The sequence below is a fragment of the Gavia stellata genome, chromosome Z (assembly GCF_030936135.1).
Source record: "Gavia stellata isolate bGavSte3 chromosome Z, bGavSte3.hap2, whole genome shotgun sequence".
Lineage (NCBI taxonomy): Eukaryota > Metazoa > Chordata > Aves > Gaviiformes > Gaviidae > Gavia > Gavia stellata.
The window spans coordinates 52,860,786-52,880,258 of NC_082637.1; the positions used below are offsets into that span (position 1 = coordinate 52,860,786).

The window sequence follows — 19,473 nt, forward strand, 5'->3', positions numbered from 1 at the left end:
TTGTTCTACTACCACCTTTCTGACAAAAGTAGTTATAGTCAAAAGGTCAGTTTGATCCACTGCTTTAGCTTCCTCATGGCATGATTTGCATAAACTATTTTTCTAGATGTTTGTTTTACATGGCACAGAAAATTATTAATAATCTTGATCTACATTTACAAGTTTAACTTTTGGACAGAAGAAGAAAAGTCAATTTTTAGGATTTACACAATAAAGACTTCCAGTCCTAAAATTACATGGGTAAATTATAAGAGTGCCTTATGAAAGCTTCATGGAACTCTGCTGTATACAACCAAATAAGATGGGACTTTGAAAAGGAGACACCTCACTTCTTTGGCATCAAAACTGAATGGGGCTTTCCAAAGTAAAGCAGAAGCCTATTACTTAAAAAGCCAGGAACAGGCTTCAAGCTGAGCACCAGCCATTTCAGAACAGCTCTCACCAAATACATGCGTAAATAAATTCATCTTGAGGATATGCTTTTCACTGATGCATTGAACAGACATAACAGATACACAGTTTACTCTGAATGAGTATCACATGCCTCAGCTTAAGAGTTGGTGCCTGTTTCTACCGTAAAACTCTGTTTCAGTACGTTGACAAAACTCTCATTACTCTAGAGACAAGATGACGACAGTGAACACCATGGTACATCACAGGAAGTCTTTTTAACAACTCAGACTTGCTTTCTGTATTTTCCAACTTGTTCTACAATTACATTTGCTTTATAGGTGGGCAATGTGACGATGTTGTTTTGCAGTCTTTCAGGCTGTATTTGTAGCTTTCTCTATCAATCCCTTCTGGGGATCATATTTTTTCCTGGGGCAAAAATGAACAGGGAAAGCTATTTATGTGAACTAGCCATTTCCAGTCCTCTTGATACCTAAGCATATAGCACTTCTGATCTTGGAATTTACTGTAGCAAAACAGGAAGCAGAATTTAATTTTTACAAAGAAAAGCTTTTATTATTGTCCATTACTTTCTTACATACATATACATCATAAAAAAAGACCATCAGGAAGAAACATCTTTTAGAACATTATGCTAGACTGAAAAAAGCAGAGCTTGAATTCTGCTTTTCTTTGATAGAATGAACCCTAACCTAGAAGCTAGGGAAAGAGTGTTATTAATGGATGATCACAGTGACTAGAAAATAAGTAAACCAAATCATACATTTTCCTTTTACTTATTTACCTTTGTGACCAGATACAATACCACTCCAGACTGGCACCTGCAGCTGCATAAAGTGTTACAAGGTGGTTAGTGTGCACATGGTATGAAGGCTGTGTCTATTCTTTTGACTACTTGTCTGTACATTTCTGTGTACATATATAGACACTTTTCTTTTTTCCCCTCTTTTGATCTTTATTTAGTCCATCTTTCATTTTTTTTTTCCACACTTGCTTTACTTAAATAAACTTGTTTAGTTAAAAAAAAAAAAAAAGCTTGCGTTTTTGTGTCTGGTCAATAAACCCCTAAAACAGGAGAAGTCTCAGATGAGATGGTCAAGGGCAATATGCTTATGAAGCTGAGGGAAGGATGTAGGGAGTGACCAACCACAGCTGTTGCAAAGAAAGCTGAACTTATCTCAACAGAAAAGGGACTGGAGTGTTTGTTTTAGATAAATGCCTGTATCAGTTCCATGGATTAACTGCTTGTGTAAATGTTTTTCCTTGAGTTAATCAAAAGAGTGTGAACGGCTTCTTGAGTTAGCCAGCCCAGCAAGGGGTAATGCATATGTGGCTCAGCCCAACTGTGGAATTATTGCTGGAATTGACTTAGAAATTAAATTTATATTCACATTTTAAGGAAAGGTACAGCATTGAAGAAACTTTCAGGGTGGAGTACGGTGGTCATGCAAGGGTTCCATCCCACAGAAGTTCCCTAGGCAACCTTAGATGTTGGCAGCACCAGGGGAGCTTGCTGTGCTGACTCTAAGAGAAACTACACTGACGGTGGAGCAGACTGGAGACACTGCAGACAGGAACTGGAAGGTACTATGGAACAATGAGATGGAGACTCACCCTGATAATGAGGATATGTACCTGGTCAAAGACGATGCTATTGTACAAAGATTCAATAACCTCTTTAGTGTGTGTAATGGTGTGTAGTGGAGTACCTGGGAATGGGCCGACAGCCTGTCACCTTTTTGACAAAATACTATCCTTGGGTGAACTTTGCTAATTACAATCTCATTATAATACGAAAACACACCTCCATCCCAAAAAGTTACCTGCCTCCAAGGTGCGACCACCCCTCACTGAGCTTGTGCTCTGAATTTTTCTTGGTCTATACCTTTAAAAGCAAAGCAAGAAACTTTTACACCAATTACAACAAAGAAATACATGACTAGAGTCACTCAAGCTCCACCTGTAAAGCAAAAGTAGTATAAAAAGGTTTAAGAGAGGAGTGATGTGAGGGAAGATACCATCACAGACCTGCTCTGACATCTGGGATCAGTTGACAGGCTGAGCCTCTCTTCCCCCCCCCAACAGGGACGCCTTTGGGTAAGATTCAAACACTTGGTTATATCAAGTGCTTCCCTGGGAGATTTAGAAATCTCTATAGAGTTGTTTTGCGATTTAACGCATTTGTAGCCAGGCTATATTACTCATATTCTTGGTGCGTGCACATGCTTTGTGGGCAGTAGTTCTATCACTGGCAATCCAAACAACTTGTGCATCTGTTGCTTTAATAAACTACACTATTCATTAATCTAGTCATAAGAGTTCTCACTGAACGCAACCAAATTCCTTAAGGGTGGTCATGCAACATAAATAGACTGAAAGTGTATGGTGTTACAAATGCATCCGTAGTCGTGAGAGTTCAAAACGTGTATTTAACGCGACCGGCTTGTAACACAGAGAATTGGGCATCACTCAGAATCTAAGCCCAGCCGCCTCCAGCCTCTCTGATATCAGAGGACAAGCTGGAATGCAAGGGTGTTTATTTTCTGCTAGATTGTTTTGCCCTTTTACATGACACCAACAGAGAGTATAAAAACTGAACAACTGACAAAATGAACTATGAACAGAGCAATAGGCTTGAGCTGACTTTAACTCACATATTCCTTCCTGGCACCTGGCAATGCCAAGCATCGTGACAGTGCTCATATAAAGGCCAGTAATGGGAATCAGACTTGTACTGTGATCCAACTGTATATTTCAATGGCTATACTGTGTTTGCACTGTGATTTTGGTACATTGCCGTATCAGCCTGCTAAAGCAAAATCCCATGTAACACAAATATCTTCAGATAAGTAAATTCTATTTTAAACATTAAACCCTCCTCATGTGGAATATTTAACAGCCTGGTTAGAGACTATTGGATTCTGATACACTTGTATTTCGTTGCTCCCCACAGTGGATATTCTTTCAAATGATGGAAGCAAAAGTAATACTGATCTGTACAGCATCCATACAGAATTAGCCTTTTCTAAAATACATTTTATTCCTTGTTGCTTTCAATTTGAGTCAAGTCCTGTTCAGTTGCTGGAAACTAACTTCGTGTTAGAGCATATGGTAGCTCTTGAACCTGTCAGGAAGCAAGTAGGACCACTATGAACATCTGGGATATGAAGTGGCTGTGTTTAATAGCGCCACACAAAAGCCTGAGAGATGGAGGCATTCTTGAAAGTGGGAAAGTCTCTGTGAGGTTCTTCAAAGAGAAAAATTATTCTTCAGCTGCATTTAAAAATAAATGTTCCATTGTAAAAATGGATAACGGGAAAATGATTAGCAGGCCTACATACTTTCTTCTAGAACATTTTTTGAGAAATAAAACACCGGATATATGGGAACAAATAACTTAGATGACAAACAGCCTGATGAACATTAGATGACTCATATCTGGTATTTGTCCATTCAAAAATCTGTCAGGAACAGATGGCATAGATTTACTGTGACAAGTATTTAAAAACAGTTATCTTTCACAGAAAGAGAGGAACAAGTTAATTTCCTAGCCCAGTATAAATACTTTGTGGAAAGCTTTTTAGAGGCTTACAAACTGAGGCTTCTGCTACAAAATGACTTTAAAAGGAAAAGTAGGAATCACAGGCTTTAAACTGAATTCAAAGGCAGGTACCTTTGCCAAAAAGGCAAGTGAAATTTTAGTTTGCCAAGAATACCAGAGTAGTACAAGAAATAGCAATTTGAATACTTGCTAGCATTAAGAAACACAAACTGACCTCATTTTATGAGGATGACATTTTCTAATAATTTGTTACAGCTTTGCTATTGTATACTTTCTTGCCACGGCCAATTGTTTAAATTACTTTTTTTTTTTTTAAATGTAAGCACTATTTTAAACATACTCTTCTAAAATTAATGTACAGAAAGGCTTGGTCAATTTAAAAATATTTTAAATGTCTGGAATACATTAAGAAACCCCAACATTTTATTTTAAAGTATATTAAAAAAAAAAAGCCTCATCATTTAATGTCAAGGGCCCTGGCCTGAGGAAACAGGAAGCACAGTGCACAGAACAGCATGTTTATGAAAATGCTGATGTAAGGGTAGGCTTTAGACTTCCAGAGGAGCTATGTACAGTACAGGTACTTTAAAATTTCCCCTAGTTTACAAGATCAGTTTTGGGGTAATCTCTATTTTCTAAATGGAAATTTTACATAACTTCTGTAACCTTAAAAAAATTGTGCTAACCTTAAAACTTCAGTGTCATTTCGAGATGATTAAATGTTTTCCGTGATTTGTCAAAAAAAGCAGAAAATACTTATTGCACTCCTCTTTTAATACAAATGCTATATTTTTAAAACCGTCTCTTGTCTCTCATTCTGCTTCTGAGAAAATCTGACTCTCCCCATAAGAAATGGGATGAATAGATGCTGAGGGAGCTGGGGTTGTTCAGTCTGGAGAAGAGGAGGCTGAGGGGAGACCTTATTGCTCTCTACAATTACCTGAAAGGGGGTTGCAGAGAGGTGGGCGTTGGTCTCTTCTCCCAAGTGACTTTCGATAGGACAAGAGGAAATGTCCTCAAGTTGTTCCAGGGGAGGTTTAGGCTGGATATTAGGAAGAAATTCTTTGCTGAGAGAGCGGTGAAACACTGGAATAGGCTGCCCAGGGAGGTGGTGGAGTCACCATCACTGGAGGTGTTCAAGGAATGTGTGGACATGGCACTGTGGGACATGGTTTAGTGGGCATGGGGGTGTTGAGTTGATGGTTGGACTTGATGATCTTACAGGTCTTTTCCAATATTAGTGATTCTGTGATAAGACAGTCCAATTAGTTATCAGAAATCCTCCCACTGCTGTGAAGTGTGACTTCACTTTAAGATGTTTTAAAAGACTATAAGCCTACAACTCTGTATACTTGGGTCAAAATATATTAGCATCACAGAGTAAAATACATACTAGAGGTAGTTAAGAATTATGTCACTCCATCCAAATAGTGAAAGTGCTTATCACCCAGGTCCTTATCTCGTTTCTTGCCTTCCTGACATCTGGGTTTCAATTCTCACATTCATAAACCATGCAGCTGCTAAAGTTGCCCCCATGTTCAGTATATCTATGCACATTGTAATGCCTTTGAATTCACCTCTTGTCTCATTCCATCAGATCATCTTTTTTTTCTGAATATGCTTCCAAGCCTTGTGTAACATCAACTCCCCTTACCGATTTGATCTACTCGTAATATATCACCAACGCTTTTCCTGGTCTTACAAAGATTCCAACCTTGATACCCCATCAAGGTAATTTTCCTATAATTTTATTTCTGGTGCCTTCTTCCCCTTGTCTTGGTACCATCCTCTGTGCAACAAACTGATGTGAAATCACTCATTAGACTATATCGTTGTCACTCTAACACACCTTCTTTAGACCTATTTTTCTACAACAAAATATAAGGAAAACAAGACTGCCTTGCTTTCTTTTGCAATTTATTTTATTATACCCCCTGCTATGGAGATGACACTGTGTGGTAGAAACATAAAATTGTTCCTTGACAGACAGTGCTTCAGCACAGTAATAACATCCTAATTTTCTGAAATCTGTGTGACTCCTGTAAAACATTTCTCATGTTTTCATGAGATAATCAAGCTAAAAGTGTTATGAAAGTGATTATTTTACTGTTGTTGAGATCCGACTTAAAGAAAATATTTAGGAATTTTTTTCCTTTTTTAAAGCCATGGTGTAATCTGCTTTCTCTGTTGTGTGAGACAAGGGGCAGCTAAGGGATTGACTGTTAATAAATGATGGAGAGTGGCTTGGCAAGCTCCTCTGCCAGCTGCCTCAGTACCCTTGGGTGGATGCCATCAGGCCCCATAGAATTGTGAGTGTCCAGGTGGCAGAGCAGGCCATTAACTGCTTCCTCCTGGATCATGGGGAGTTTGTTTTGCTCTCCATCCTTGTCTTCCAGCTCAGGGAGCTGGATACCCTGAGGGTACCTGGTCTGGCTATTAAAGACTGAGGCAAAGAAGGCATTAAGTACTGTGGGATATTTTCTGGTAAGAAATGGACATCCTGTGAACACTCCAAGCACTGAAAATCTGTACTTGTATGTAGGCCTCTGTACTCAAAGGTTATGAGCGGAAAATGATACGGGCTGAAAGGTTACTTTCGGGCAGCATGAATGCTGTGTGAGAAAAGGGAGGAAAGCATGATAAAGACAGAACTTCAGCCAGGATTTAGGCGGGAGCCACGTTCGCATGGACAGCTAGCTTTAACCAATGATAGAATGTTTAGAGGCTCGTGCTTGCTTGCTGAAACCAATCATAAGGCCGACGGCGCGTGTAATGCGATAACAGAATGTATATTAACTGAGCTATCTGCACAGTAAAGTTGGCATCAACCTGATCATATTGGTCATCGTGTTGTTGTCCGTGACTTCCGCGTCAACAAAGTACCTCAGCCTTTTCCTCATCCTTGGTGACAATGTTCCTCCCCGCTTCCAGTAAAGGATGGAGATTGTCCTTGGCTCTCTTTTTGTTGTTAATGTATTTAAAGAAACATTGTTTGTTATCCCTTACAACCATGGCCAGATTGAGCCCTAGTTGGGCTTTTGCCTTTCTAATTCCCTCTCTGCATGACCTAACAAGGTCCTTGTATTCTTCTTCAGTTGCCTGCCCCTTCTTCCAAAGGTGATAAACTCTCCTTTTTTTGCTGAGTCCCAGCAAAAGCTCCTTGTTCAGCCAGGCCGGTCGTCTTCCTCGCCGGCTCTTCTTACGCACATGGGGACTGCCTGCTCCTGTACTACATTATTCTGCTCTCCTGAGAAACTGCACCAACCATGAACAATTCATTTGACATTTTCTGACACATGAGGTAGACTAAATTCTATTTATTTATATTGGTTTGTTTTTTTACATTTATTGGAATTCATATCTGCTTTGCTGCACTCACGGACATGTAACTCACTGACAAAAGCAAGTTTTATTCTGTAGACTGTAGAAGTCAAAATTTCCCTGATGGTTTTAAAAAATCTTGTGTATTAAAGGTATTTGTATACCAGACATACTGTACTATCACATAGATATCACTTCCTAGGGAACATTTGCACTTCTACACTTCTACATAGTTCAAATTATACTAAATAAAACATCCTAATAATGTCACAGGAGAAATCCATGTTCAGAAGCCACATGTGAACATTGTGGTTACTCAGGCAGTTGCAGCTACTGGATACACATCTGAGCTACAGTACTTTTAACAAAAACAAAAGTTCATGAAGTGAAATTGAGTGAGATCTCTATGGCTAGCTTTTCCACAAAAGCACTTAAAAGATGCTCCTGCATCTGTATGAGCTGTATGAACTGTATGAGCTCTTCCTTTACATACAGGCCAGTTAATTTGTTATCATGATCTTGCTGTAAAAGAGAATGTTGTGCGAATGCAAACTTGTACGTATTGTAAAAGTTATATGAATGGCTTAGATTATGTTAAGCATTGGAAATCTCCATAGGAAGACTTTTGCAGATTAAATGGTGAACCCAGTTCTCGGAGTGTCAGCAATCTTACTGACAAAAATTGTATTTCCTTTACACAGGATATGTTTAGAATATCTTCTGTTCAGGACAGCTTTTGTATTTTGGGGTAAAAAACTCACAGCGTAAAAACTCAAAGCTTACAATACTCTTACTGCTTTTGCAAGTTTTGTGTAGCAGTAAGCTTCGGCATAGGTCGGAGAATATTTTTGACCTAGAAAGTTAACAGACTTCACCTATGCCTTCACTGGGAGAAACTTACTGTGCTTGCTTCCCCTCATCCAGTGTTTCTGTCCAGCTGCTTGTGCTCCCACTCTGAATTCCCCATGGCACCCGGGAGAGTAACATTCACAACAAAAGAAACAAATCTACTTACACTAGTGATGAATATCAGAAAAAAATGCTGGTCACCATGGTCAGCTGGAGGGCTAGATGTACATCTCCAGGTATGGGTGATTTCAGCCAACAGAATTTTAAAATGGCAACCTCAAATAGTATTTCTTTACTTAAAACATAACACTTTTCACCAATAGCCAACCTGACTGTCTGCAATGCTAAAATGTTCCAAAAAACAGATGTATGCACCTTACACGTTACACAACTCATCTTTCTAACCTCCACTGATTTCATTCTCTAAGCATGACTCCTACATTTCCCGCTGCAAGACTGACAGGACTATCAACTCCCCAACCCCTCTGCTATATATAGGACAGGGCCTACACACTGGTTCTATACTCCATCCTTTGCAGAAGTAGTTCTGGCCCACGCCTGACTTTCAGCCTTATCTGTCTTGTGGAGAAACCTGTTCTCAAAAATGCGTGTCAATGTTAGCACATACCATAAAGGACAGGCCTCAGGGCTTATGGATTCCTGTTTGCCTTGACCCCTGCAAGTGTCAGCAACTGAACAACCTACAGTACTGATCTGTAACTGCCTTGAGTGTGTTTCTTCCACAGTTGTGACTCAACGAAAGAGAAGAAGCAAACAAAAAAATCCCTTTCTAGTGAATATAAACAACAGAGGCCCTTGTTAGTACCTTCTAGAAAAGCAGACACATGCTGCAGGATCCAGTTCTGATGGTGGAGAGGGCCTAGAAGAGCATGGACAGACTTCCCCTTGCTCCTTTATCCCAGTTAAACCAAATAAGCCCACTGAAAACACAGTGGCAGCACCTCTTCCCTCCTTTCCCTTCCTCTAGAGAAACACAGTGTGGGGTCCAGTAATCCCCACCTGTCTATCCACCATAAGTGTCAGAGAGGCAGAAAGACTAACCCTGCCTGCAGGGCTTATGTTGCAAGGGCTCCTGTTCTGCACACGCAGGTACTTGAACTAGCTTTAAATTACCAACATCAAGAGCCCACAGGAGTTCAGCCACAGCGGCATATGGCTCAGCATGAGAGAGTCCACCCTGCTTCTCAGCAAACTGTTACCACTCCCCTCGCTAGTAAGGCTAAGGGCAGCTACACAAGACTACAACAGAGCAATTTTCTGGATGAGAGGAGGGGCAACAGATGGATACAGATGAGGAAGCACAGGGAAACAGACTTAAGTTTAATTCTGTAGTGCTGCTGCCCGTGTTCTGTGCAACTTCTTTGGCTGCTTGTTCATTGGTAACAGGGCCTAAGCATTCAGCTTCAATATTTCCAGCACTAACCTCCACCAGACAATGATAGCCTGCCCAGTTCCCTATTGCTGTCCTACCTCTTAACGCATAGGGCTGCACTAAACCTTTGTCCCTGAGGACAAGTTCTGGAGGAAAAGGCCAAATCCTTTGTATTATAGATCTACAGCTTTCATGCTATAAAAGAAAAGTAAATAAATCTATCTTTGGCATTTTGCTAAGTTGGATGGAAGATGTGTTCTTTCACTTCATTTTGGTTTGTGGTCTTTTTTGCGTAGATGTTTGTCTGACTCCTTACCTGTCATTATTGGTATCCACTCTATTTAGATCCTTTGCAACAGAATGAAGACCTGATGGCGCCTCAATTTTCTCCTATTGTTTTTCTCTCTGCCACACTAGCTGTTACCAGAGTTAGAAATGCATAATATAATATATTGGCACCATCCGCCTAAAACAATCTGACAAGAGTTTTTAAGGGAGTTCTGTTTAGAGATTGCAATGTGAGCTTTTTATGGGAAAATGCTTTCTAGTAAACAGTTTAGATGGAAGCATGGTTTTGGGCAACAATATTCTTACAGCCAATGTTTTAACTGAAAATGGTATCTGAAAGTACAGGATCAAATGGTACAGTACCAGATTTATTTATTATTATTTTTTTTAAGGAAACCCTGCTCTTTTGTGATCTCATAAGATACAAAATATTGTTTGAAAATAGCATTTAATTACCTTCTTTCCAGGAGATCACAATCAGAATATTGCACTTATATGCCTCTGAGATTGATGAAATGCTGGAAACCCTGTCTTTCATAAAGCAGCAGAAAAGCTCCATTTACTATTCCTGAAACATCCTATTACTTGGGAATTTCAACCAGGACTAAGAGTGTAAGCAAATGGTATCAGCTTTAAAGGAAACGTCTTTGTGCAGAACAACATAGCTGTGTCAGCTGGAGGTGTACTCAAAAAAAAGAAGCCTCACCCTGCTGCAGTAAGAAGATAGTATTGAGACAATCAGCTGAGGTCACTTTAAGGCAAAAGCTATCTTCAAAGTTACTCATAATTCTGACATATTAGGTCAAACAGAACTCAATTTATACATGCCTGTATAAATTCCTGACCTTCCTCTGACAGAGGCATATTTTTTTAACAGAGTGAAATAAATGGCTTACAGTAACTGAATCTGGAAATACTACTTTTTTGTTTTCCATTTTGTTGCAATCTGTGTTACTAGGACATTTTACTAGCTATCATAAATCTTTCAAAACATTAACTATGGTCACAACATTTTACAGAGCATGTGTTGCACACCTGTGGAGTTTTGACAAGGGATGAGAAAAGATATCACCTGAAGAATCAGACAGCATAAGACAAGGGATAATACAAGGATTCAGGTGCTTAGTGTCTGATATCTGGAATGTCTATCTTCAATAAAGACTTAGACAAAAACCAACTATCATCAGGAACTACAATTAATATTCACTATAGGATAGTATTACTAAAGCAACAGCTTTCAAATAGTAGAATTTTTTTGTCTGCAAATTATTTTCAAATTCTGCATGTTCTTTAAGGATAAATTTACTTTGAGCTTTACAACTTACAGTGATATGACAGCATATCAACATTTTAGATTTTCTTAAAAGCCACGTGATAGGCACTAGAAATGCAGACAATGTAATAGGCTGAACGGAGAGGAAGAACATGCTGGGTTCCCTTCCTGATTCTCTCACTTGCTAATTCATTGATCTTGTGCGGGTCACTCAGCCTGTCAGTATTTCTAGCTGTAGCAATTATGCTCATTCCTACACCTTTTGAAAACCATTTTGAGATGATACTGCTGAGAGAACACCACTATGCATCCCTGAACACTTCCAGGACATCAGAAGCTCTCAAGCACCCTACTAGAACCTATCTGTCAATCTAAACCTACAGCTTTGACACAAATAGTGAGCTGCGTGGAACCTACAAACAAAATTTTACAGCGTTAAGTAAACAATCACAATTTCCACTAAGCACAACTGCATGTTTGTGCTAAGGCTTGTTGAGTCATTTTTGCCAGCATGAGGAACGACTGGAAAAGGAGGCAGAGGGATGCTAACCCAAGGCAGTGAGCAGCCTCCAAGGACAGTTCCAGAAAGGACATGGCCTCCTTCAATTCCTGCAGATTAACGAGGATCCAAACTGATGCCAACACAAGACAAGCATCATTTTACAACCTGCCCGTGCCTGTAACATTTTACACTAAGAGTTCTCTATTATAGTGCTTCTACAGAAGACATTAGCTAGCAGTAAACAACAAATGTAATCCAAAAGAAGTATGTCTCAGAGATTCAAAATCTTAATTGCTGCAGAGGAAAGGAAGACAAAGGAAGGGAAATTCAAATGTGCATACACTTGCTCCAAGTAATAGTCTTCCTAAATTTATTTGTTAGCCTAATACTTGAAGGGAGTGAGGAAATATCTGTTGATTTCCATCTGCTGGTACTAAGGTTCAGGCAACAATCCACTAACAAGTTGCCCTGTGAATCATTGCTCCTTTCAGCTACTTAAATATGATAATACCAGAAGACTCATGCACAAGAACAATATAGCATGTACTGACCCCAGTTTACATTTCATGCTGATTCTTTTAGTACAGGCTTAATTTTCTGAAAATTGACAACTGAATTATTTCTTAGATTTTTCAGAAATTCCTTCAGACATCTACACTCATAATTTTACCTCTCTGCAGCACAAGAAAACGAACAACACTCCAAATCACCACAAATTTAAAAGACAGTTCCTCTGACTAAGCTAACAAAACTGTTTGGAGGACAGAAATGCCATGATCCCAAAAAACAGTTGTCTTCTGGGGAAAAAGAATCTTGGACAATTAAAGGTCTAAACCAATTTTTTCATTAGCTAAAGCGAATTTAATTTGTATATAAACATCTTCACATTCTTCCACCCCCAGGTAAGTCCTCTTTTAATCATAGTATGTATCATACAGTAAAGCAAGGTCTGAAACCTCTCTCTCTTTAAGTTACAGAAGAGCTGTGAGAATCAGTGGCAAAGCAACAGGATCTCACTTCTGTGCAGGAATAGGAGACAGGGAGCATACACATGAGCAGAACAGCAGGGGAAAAAAAATAAAAATAAAAGAGTGCTGCAGCCAACCAACCAGAGGAAGCTCAAGAACACTTGGGTCTGGTCAATTTTGATGCCAGAACAATTGCCTCGTGGTTCTTCACCCAGAAGGGATTTGACAGGGACTGTGACAATTGACAATGCTGCAGTAAGAATACCTTAGCTGAAATCATTTGACCTGGGCTCACTGATACCACATGAGAGTCTAGCTCATTGTTTTACAGAAACATGAGATTAGTCAAGGAAGGCATTCATTTGAGTTACTCTGGATTTACAGTGTGAACTAAGAAACTAGCCCCACAACTCCCCTGGCTACAGTAGAGCTTTCCAAACACTGCTAGCAATAGTATAATACTTAATAGAACTCTGAAAAGCATAAAATAAAGACATTGTACTTTCTAAACTTCAACACACTTTGGGAAATGGAATAAAATTCCAGAACTAATTCTTCTATTTCTGTCTACTTTTCAAAACTATCAAATATGAACTGTTAATACATTTTGTGGTTGATCAGAAGATAGCCAGAACTTTTTTTCCTGATTAATAAAGTAAAAATCTGGCAAACATTCCAAAACATGTTTTCTATCATTATGAAAAAAAAATTATTATATTTGTCCACCTTAAATGCTTTTGTGCAGGAATATTTGGAAGATTGGCACCATGTATTTTGGTTTAAAATCAAGAATGAAATTATGTATTTCTAGGGAGATTGACACATGTTTTTGATTTTGAGTAAACATTTTTTTCTGGTTAACAGAGTTCTTGGTTAATGTTACCTTTAAACCATTAAATCTACGTATAAATCACTCTGCTATTTTAAGAGACAATGAAAAAGTACTAATTGAAGAGTGCATAAGCTCTGTACTTTGAGTAGAACAAGACTGGAAGCACAGAGAAATTTATTATTTGCCACCTAAATACATGAAAACTTTGTCTATATAACAGAATACTGGCACTTACTCCATCTGGCTTATGTGGGTACTCACGTCCAACCTGAAAACTGAGTCTTGGCATTAAATGAATAAACAATAAATCCAGTATTTGTCTGTTTAGTATCCATCACTGGGAAGAACTATGATCCAACATGACAACCTTTCCAATAACGAGGTCCATCCTGTAAATGTTCCTTTCTCAATACTTTCATTTCTGGACTGTGTAATGTGCTACAAAGATCACCTTGACTGCCTCACGTACATGTACAGTTATATTAACATTTTACAGAGAATTGCCTTATTCCACTCTTTATGGTAGACAAAAGTCTGTATTGTGGTGTATTCTTTTGGGGGTTTTTGAGGGGAAGGAGGGGCAAGCTCTGGACAGCTGGGAATTGTACAGTTGATACTACATTAGCATTTCTCATCTGCTTTCTTTGGCAAATTGTATGACTTACAGCATGTTAAACACCCCTGGAATGTGCTGTCTCTTTTTGCCTATAAACATGTTGTATGAAGATCTGTAGTAAGATCAAACTGCTTTTCCATACCTTTCAGCAAACTTTTACTCATGATCTAATCTAAGACTACAAAATACCATTTAGGTTTTCCTAATGAAGGCAAAAACAAAGGAAAAGACGCCAGAATGAAACCACCATCTACCTACACGTACTTGCAACAATTTTGTATATAAACCTGCAATCCTAAAAATATTGATGTAATACATCCACGCTAGTAAGACAATTTAAAAATTCACCAAGACAAATGTACCAAGTTTTCCCTCATTTTTGAACACTCTTCCATAAATCAGCTCATGGATGATGGTGGACAAGAGCTTCAGAATAACATCTTCTTAAGAGTGAGCATGGACCCACAGCACTCTAAATGTGCATGGAAGAAAAGATACACTGCATTTATGGAAAGGTGCTGTATTAATCTGGAAAAGTAACGATTAAATTCATGTAATAACTGATGGAACAACAGGAAATTATGACCTTAGCTTTTATTGCACAATTGTACCTAGACAGAAAGAACTACGCCTATGAACTATGTTTCGATTCCTGCAGAAAACTCTAAATAACAATACCCAGAGTGAGAAAGTCTGCAACAGCCATTCCACAAAATGCTGAATTAGGCAGCCAAGGTCTCTACTTCATTTTGCGTATCACTATATTAAGACTGCAAACTCTTAACTTTCTGCACTTACGATTAATGCACTGGCTTATTGTCAAGTTTCATCCAAGCTTCTTCATCATAGAAATGCAAATGACTGATACTTGAGTCAGTTCAATCTTATCTCATTTACAATTCCCATACACAAAATTCAGAGATAAGTAGTCATTCTACTACCTCCAAGGTTCAACCAAAGAGGAAACATTTTTCAGGGAAAATCCTTGAATACATTCACTTCATCTGTGAAATCCTGACAGCAGCCTATCCTGACTTAGATAAATCTGGAAGTACTCCAGATTTGATCTTCAGCTTAGATCAGCATAAGATGCTGAAGACTTCTTGTTACGTGGCTTCCTCTTTCAGCTGAAAGGAAACATTTTTCCACTTACAAGAAAAAAATAAATGCCACTAAGCACAAAACATACAAAATTCACCTAAGACCAAGACACCGATTAGTGGAAGAACACTTATGAATTCTTAACCACTAACTGCTGTGAGAAACATTCCATTCTTTATTTAGAAGGATTCTTTATTGATATCCACCCCACAGACACGCTTACAGACTTGGGATGATATAGCAGTAAAAGAAAAAAGACTAGCAAGAAGTGAGGTAATACAGTTTACATGAGAATTCTCCTCAAACCTTTGCCATGGATATTAAACAGGAAAAAAAATAAATATTCTACTTCTCCACTACCTAAGAGGGAGCACAAACATGACAATAGTTAATAGTCCATTACTATCATCCTAATCTTACTGAAACAATTTAGGTCCTGAATACTTGTATTTACACATAGAACTGTTAAAGATTTCTATTAGCCAAAAGAAATTCTAGGGTAAAAACATGCCATGACATCCTTCATTTTTACCCAGAATTATGACTGAACAGAACAATTGCTGTCTTTTGCTACCTTTTCCACCAGAACTTTACACTGAAAAACTGTCTTCCCAAAAGGGTGTGAACTAAATTGATGACTGTTGATGGAGAAACTCAGTGCAGCTAGCATTCACTTCAGTCGATGATGTCAGAAGATGCCTAGCACGATAGTTCATATTCTGTATTCTTCTGAAGTTACGTAGTTCATAAACACTGTATCAATCTACTATATCACCTTATATTCTTACAGAGACTTTTTTTTAACTTCATAGACATATTCTCACCAAAGATAAAACCACTGCATAAAAAAAGAATCATAAACACATTTGTTTAGCTTCATATTCTGAATCAAGAACATTAAAACAATTTGGTATTAAACTGGCAGTGAAATTAAATAGAGAAAAGTTTTACAAGTTTGCTCTGTGAATGAGAGGGAAATATTGTACTTGAACATATTATTTTGCTAGAAGCATACACAACTCGAATGAAGTGTTATTTGCATTTTAGCTAGTTACAGCTATCTGTAACAGATGCTGTTGTCATCTTTTAGCTTCATGTCTCTATCTATGTAACACTTATTTTATGAAGTGGTTTATATACACAGTCTCTTACGTATATTTACTTACCAACCGTATCACATGGTTCGTCTTTATGTACACAGAAATCCTTCCTAGAATTGGGGGGGAAAAGAAAAATGTTAAACAAGCCAAGCTGTCAGTCTGGTAATGACTGTGTGGCCTATTTACAAATATTTTGTATGGCTCAATGAATAAATACAGAACACTATTATCTCAACAAAGAGCATGGGGAAGCAAAGGCCAGGATTACCCAGAATACTTAAACTTCAGTTTATTCTCAGAACAGATTTAGGAGTAGTCAGGTGGCAAAACATGTACCATATATTTCAATTGCATTGTACCTAATTTCTGATTTTTTCCCCATGTAAGTATCTTGAAATGTAACAACTCTAAAGTTAGTCTTTCTTTCATTTGAAATGAAAATATCTTCAGTGCCTAATATCAGGTCCAAAAGCAATACTGTAATCCAGCATTTAGATCATAGAGTCAGAAAGTTTTTGTGCTAAATGGTTAAATGACTAATAGGAATACATTCTGGAGAAGCATTTCTGCTAAGGCATCTCATTCTAGTAGTGGAAGACTTATAAGTTAACTCACTAGGAGAAGCCTATCTTACCACCAACACAGATTTCAGTCCAGCCATAGCTCTATAAATAAGACTGCTCAATTGCATGAAGTGGAATAAATAGTTCATCTTCATGTTAAACAACATCTGCTTTTCACACCTAAATTTCTCAGAGACACATAACAAAGGTATCAAAAGAGCAAAGGAAAAGCTTCTTTTTACTGGAGTGTTTATTAATTTTTTTATTAACTTAATTTTTTATTTTAAGTAGAAATAGGGCTGCTGAGGTATGCATGAACTGGGGAGAGGGGGGAGGGAACAAACAACAAAAAACCCGCACGTACAGAAAAGCAAAATATAACCTCATTACCTGGACTTCATTCTGACATGTACTTAAATCACCAAGTTTCTGTTCTTTAGCTGTACCTTAGATTAATGGTCTCTATTTTTATAGAGGGACCATACGGGACAGAGAGATTTCATTTTTATATTCTGTCTATGAAGCTACGTAGATATACACATCGATTGATACCGATAAGGTACACACATATATAAACACTCATTTTCCAGGAACAAAATGCAAGAATTGTTTGGTGCTTGAGATGAGAGAGTAGACTAGTGATACTTACCATTTTTACAAATGTAACTACTCCAAAAGCTTTTTGTTTGTTTGTTTGTTTCCCACAGACTATTCCCACAGAGTGATTTAGACCCAAAAGCAATTTCAAGAGGCTGGCAAATTTCTGACACTTGTTAAAGGCCACACAGCCAGAGACATGGCGTTGTTTAGCTTTTGATTCTCCAGTCACCATTGCCAGATAATTACAGAGTAGGAAAGCAAAACAACAGTGCTAGAAACAAATCTTGCGATTAAACTGATAAAGAAACTCTAGGAAAACACCTAAAAGAGCTCTTGAAATTGAGCCAAAGGTGGTGAAGAAGAAACTATAATCAGATATAGAAGGAAGTTCTTTTTCAAACCTGCAACAAATTGTATTAATGCACTGGGATGTAACACAAGTCTTTGTTTTGTGCTATGTGACACAAGGGACTTACTGTCTTGTTAAGCAACATGACAGAACAATTAGAAATATGGGACTTGCGGTGAAGGAAGAGAACAAGTGTAAAGACAATCTAAGGACATAGATTGTCTTGCACTAACTCATACAACTACCATAAATATTAACTGATGTAACAAGTAAAAAAAAAAAGAGAGCATACCTTCAAATGTACAAGAATACCATCTGACATGTTAAAACTGCCAATATCCAAGAGGTTTCTGCTTATGTAATAGTTTTGTTCTCATGCACTTACTGAGCTGTTTTTGTTTTGTTTTTCCTTCTTGGCTGACTCTGACTGTGGTTATGCTATATAACCATATATATATATATATATGTCAGAGTTTCATATGGGACTTGGGGGAAACGGTACTGCTATGTTTTGGCAAGAGGGAAGTACAATAAACCATTCTTAGTTCCTGATTTACATTGAAAGAATCTAATACAGCCTTTGATTTTTGAGAATATGAATGCATTACATACATTTGAGACTAGGCTCCTTAGTAAAGATTCACAGCTCTAGCTAGACCTACCAGTGACTCTCACAGAAACCATTCTCTAATTCCCAGAAGGTAACTTAAATATTCCATCATATTATAACAATGTTCCTCTGTGTGTATATAACATACACACACACACATATATATACCCCCCCTCTACACTTTATATATATATGGAATTGGCATACTGAAACTACAAAAAACAAGAGAGGACTCTTCCAAGTAAAAGCAGGTATAAAATAGAGCAATAAAGCATGCTACAAAGCCCTCAGGAAAGCGTCAGACACTATTTGCCCTTGTTCTTTTCCTCCCTTCTCTTGGCAAAATAGGGCAAAGATACTAGCATTACCATTAATGCATACAGAAGCTTTTGTGGCGCAAGTTAGTAACCAAGTCTAACACTGAAAGCAAGAAACTGGTTAAATCACACTGAAGTCCCCTTCTAACCAGTATCCAGCACACAACTTCCATTACTCTAAATGCTTACTTTGCATGCACATGGAAGGGAAAACAGGTCCTTATTCAAGTGAGAGAAAAGAGGTGCTTTCATGAGATTTAGGATTGGTTTCCAAGCTTGAACGAGTTGGCTAACCCTAGAAAAGAATTCTAAGCAAGAACGGGTGACTACTAATCCATTCTTTCAGCAAATTACATTTAGTTAGTGCATTTTTAATAGACTACATAAAGCATTATGACAGCAAACAAAGACTGACTATCCGTTATCTTTGTTAAAATAAATCCTGATGTGTAGGTGCAATATACAACAGAAGACATCGAGAACAGCAGAGCAAGACTAAAGAAGAATTCAGACTTAAAGTTATGAATAGTTTACACCACTTTGTCCTTTTAGACAAATCTAACACTTATTTTAGTCATACTAGTTGAAAAAAACATTTCTTGTTCAAGCTGGTTTATCAGATTGGAGAAAAGAAGAAACAGAAGAACACAGATAATGGATTTTATCAGCCTACCAAATCTTCATTCTGGCTGTCACCCTACTTTCAATTTCTTAACTTCTCTAATGTTCCTAATCTTGAAAAAAGTAGTGTAGGCTTGAAACTGCATTCTAACTCCCGCAGTTTTTGTTGATTCTAGGATTTACAACGTTTTAAGATA

General features: G+C 37.9%; 1 protein-coding gene across 1 annotated transcript in view; it reads right to left on the minus strand.

The window, feature by feature from the left end:
• ADAMTS19 (ADAM metallopeptidase with thrombospondin type 1 motif 19) overlaps positions 1-19,473 on the minus strand; it is a 156,612-nt gene that overhangs the window by 87,483 nt on the left and 49,656 nt on the right. The window contains exon 7 of the mRNA XM_059833503.1: positions 16,283-16,326. Within this exon, the coding sequence (XP_059689486.1) occupies positions 16,283-16,326 (44 nt within the window). The remainder of the gene's footprint in view (positions 1-16,282; positions 16,327-19,473) is intronic.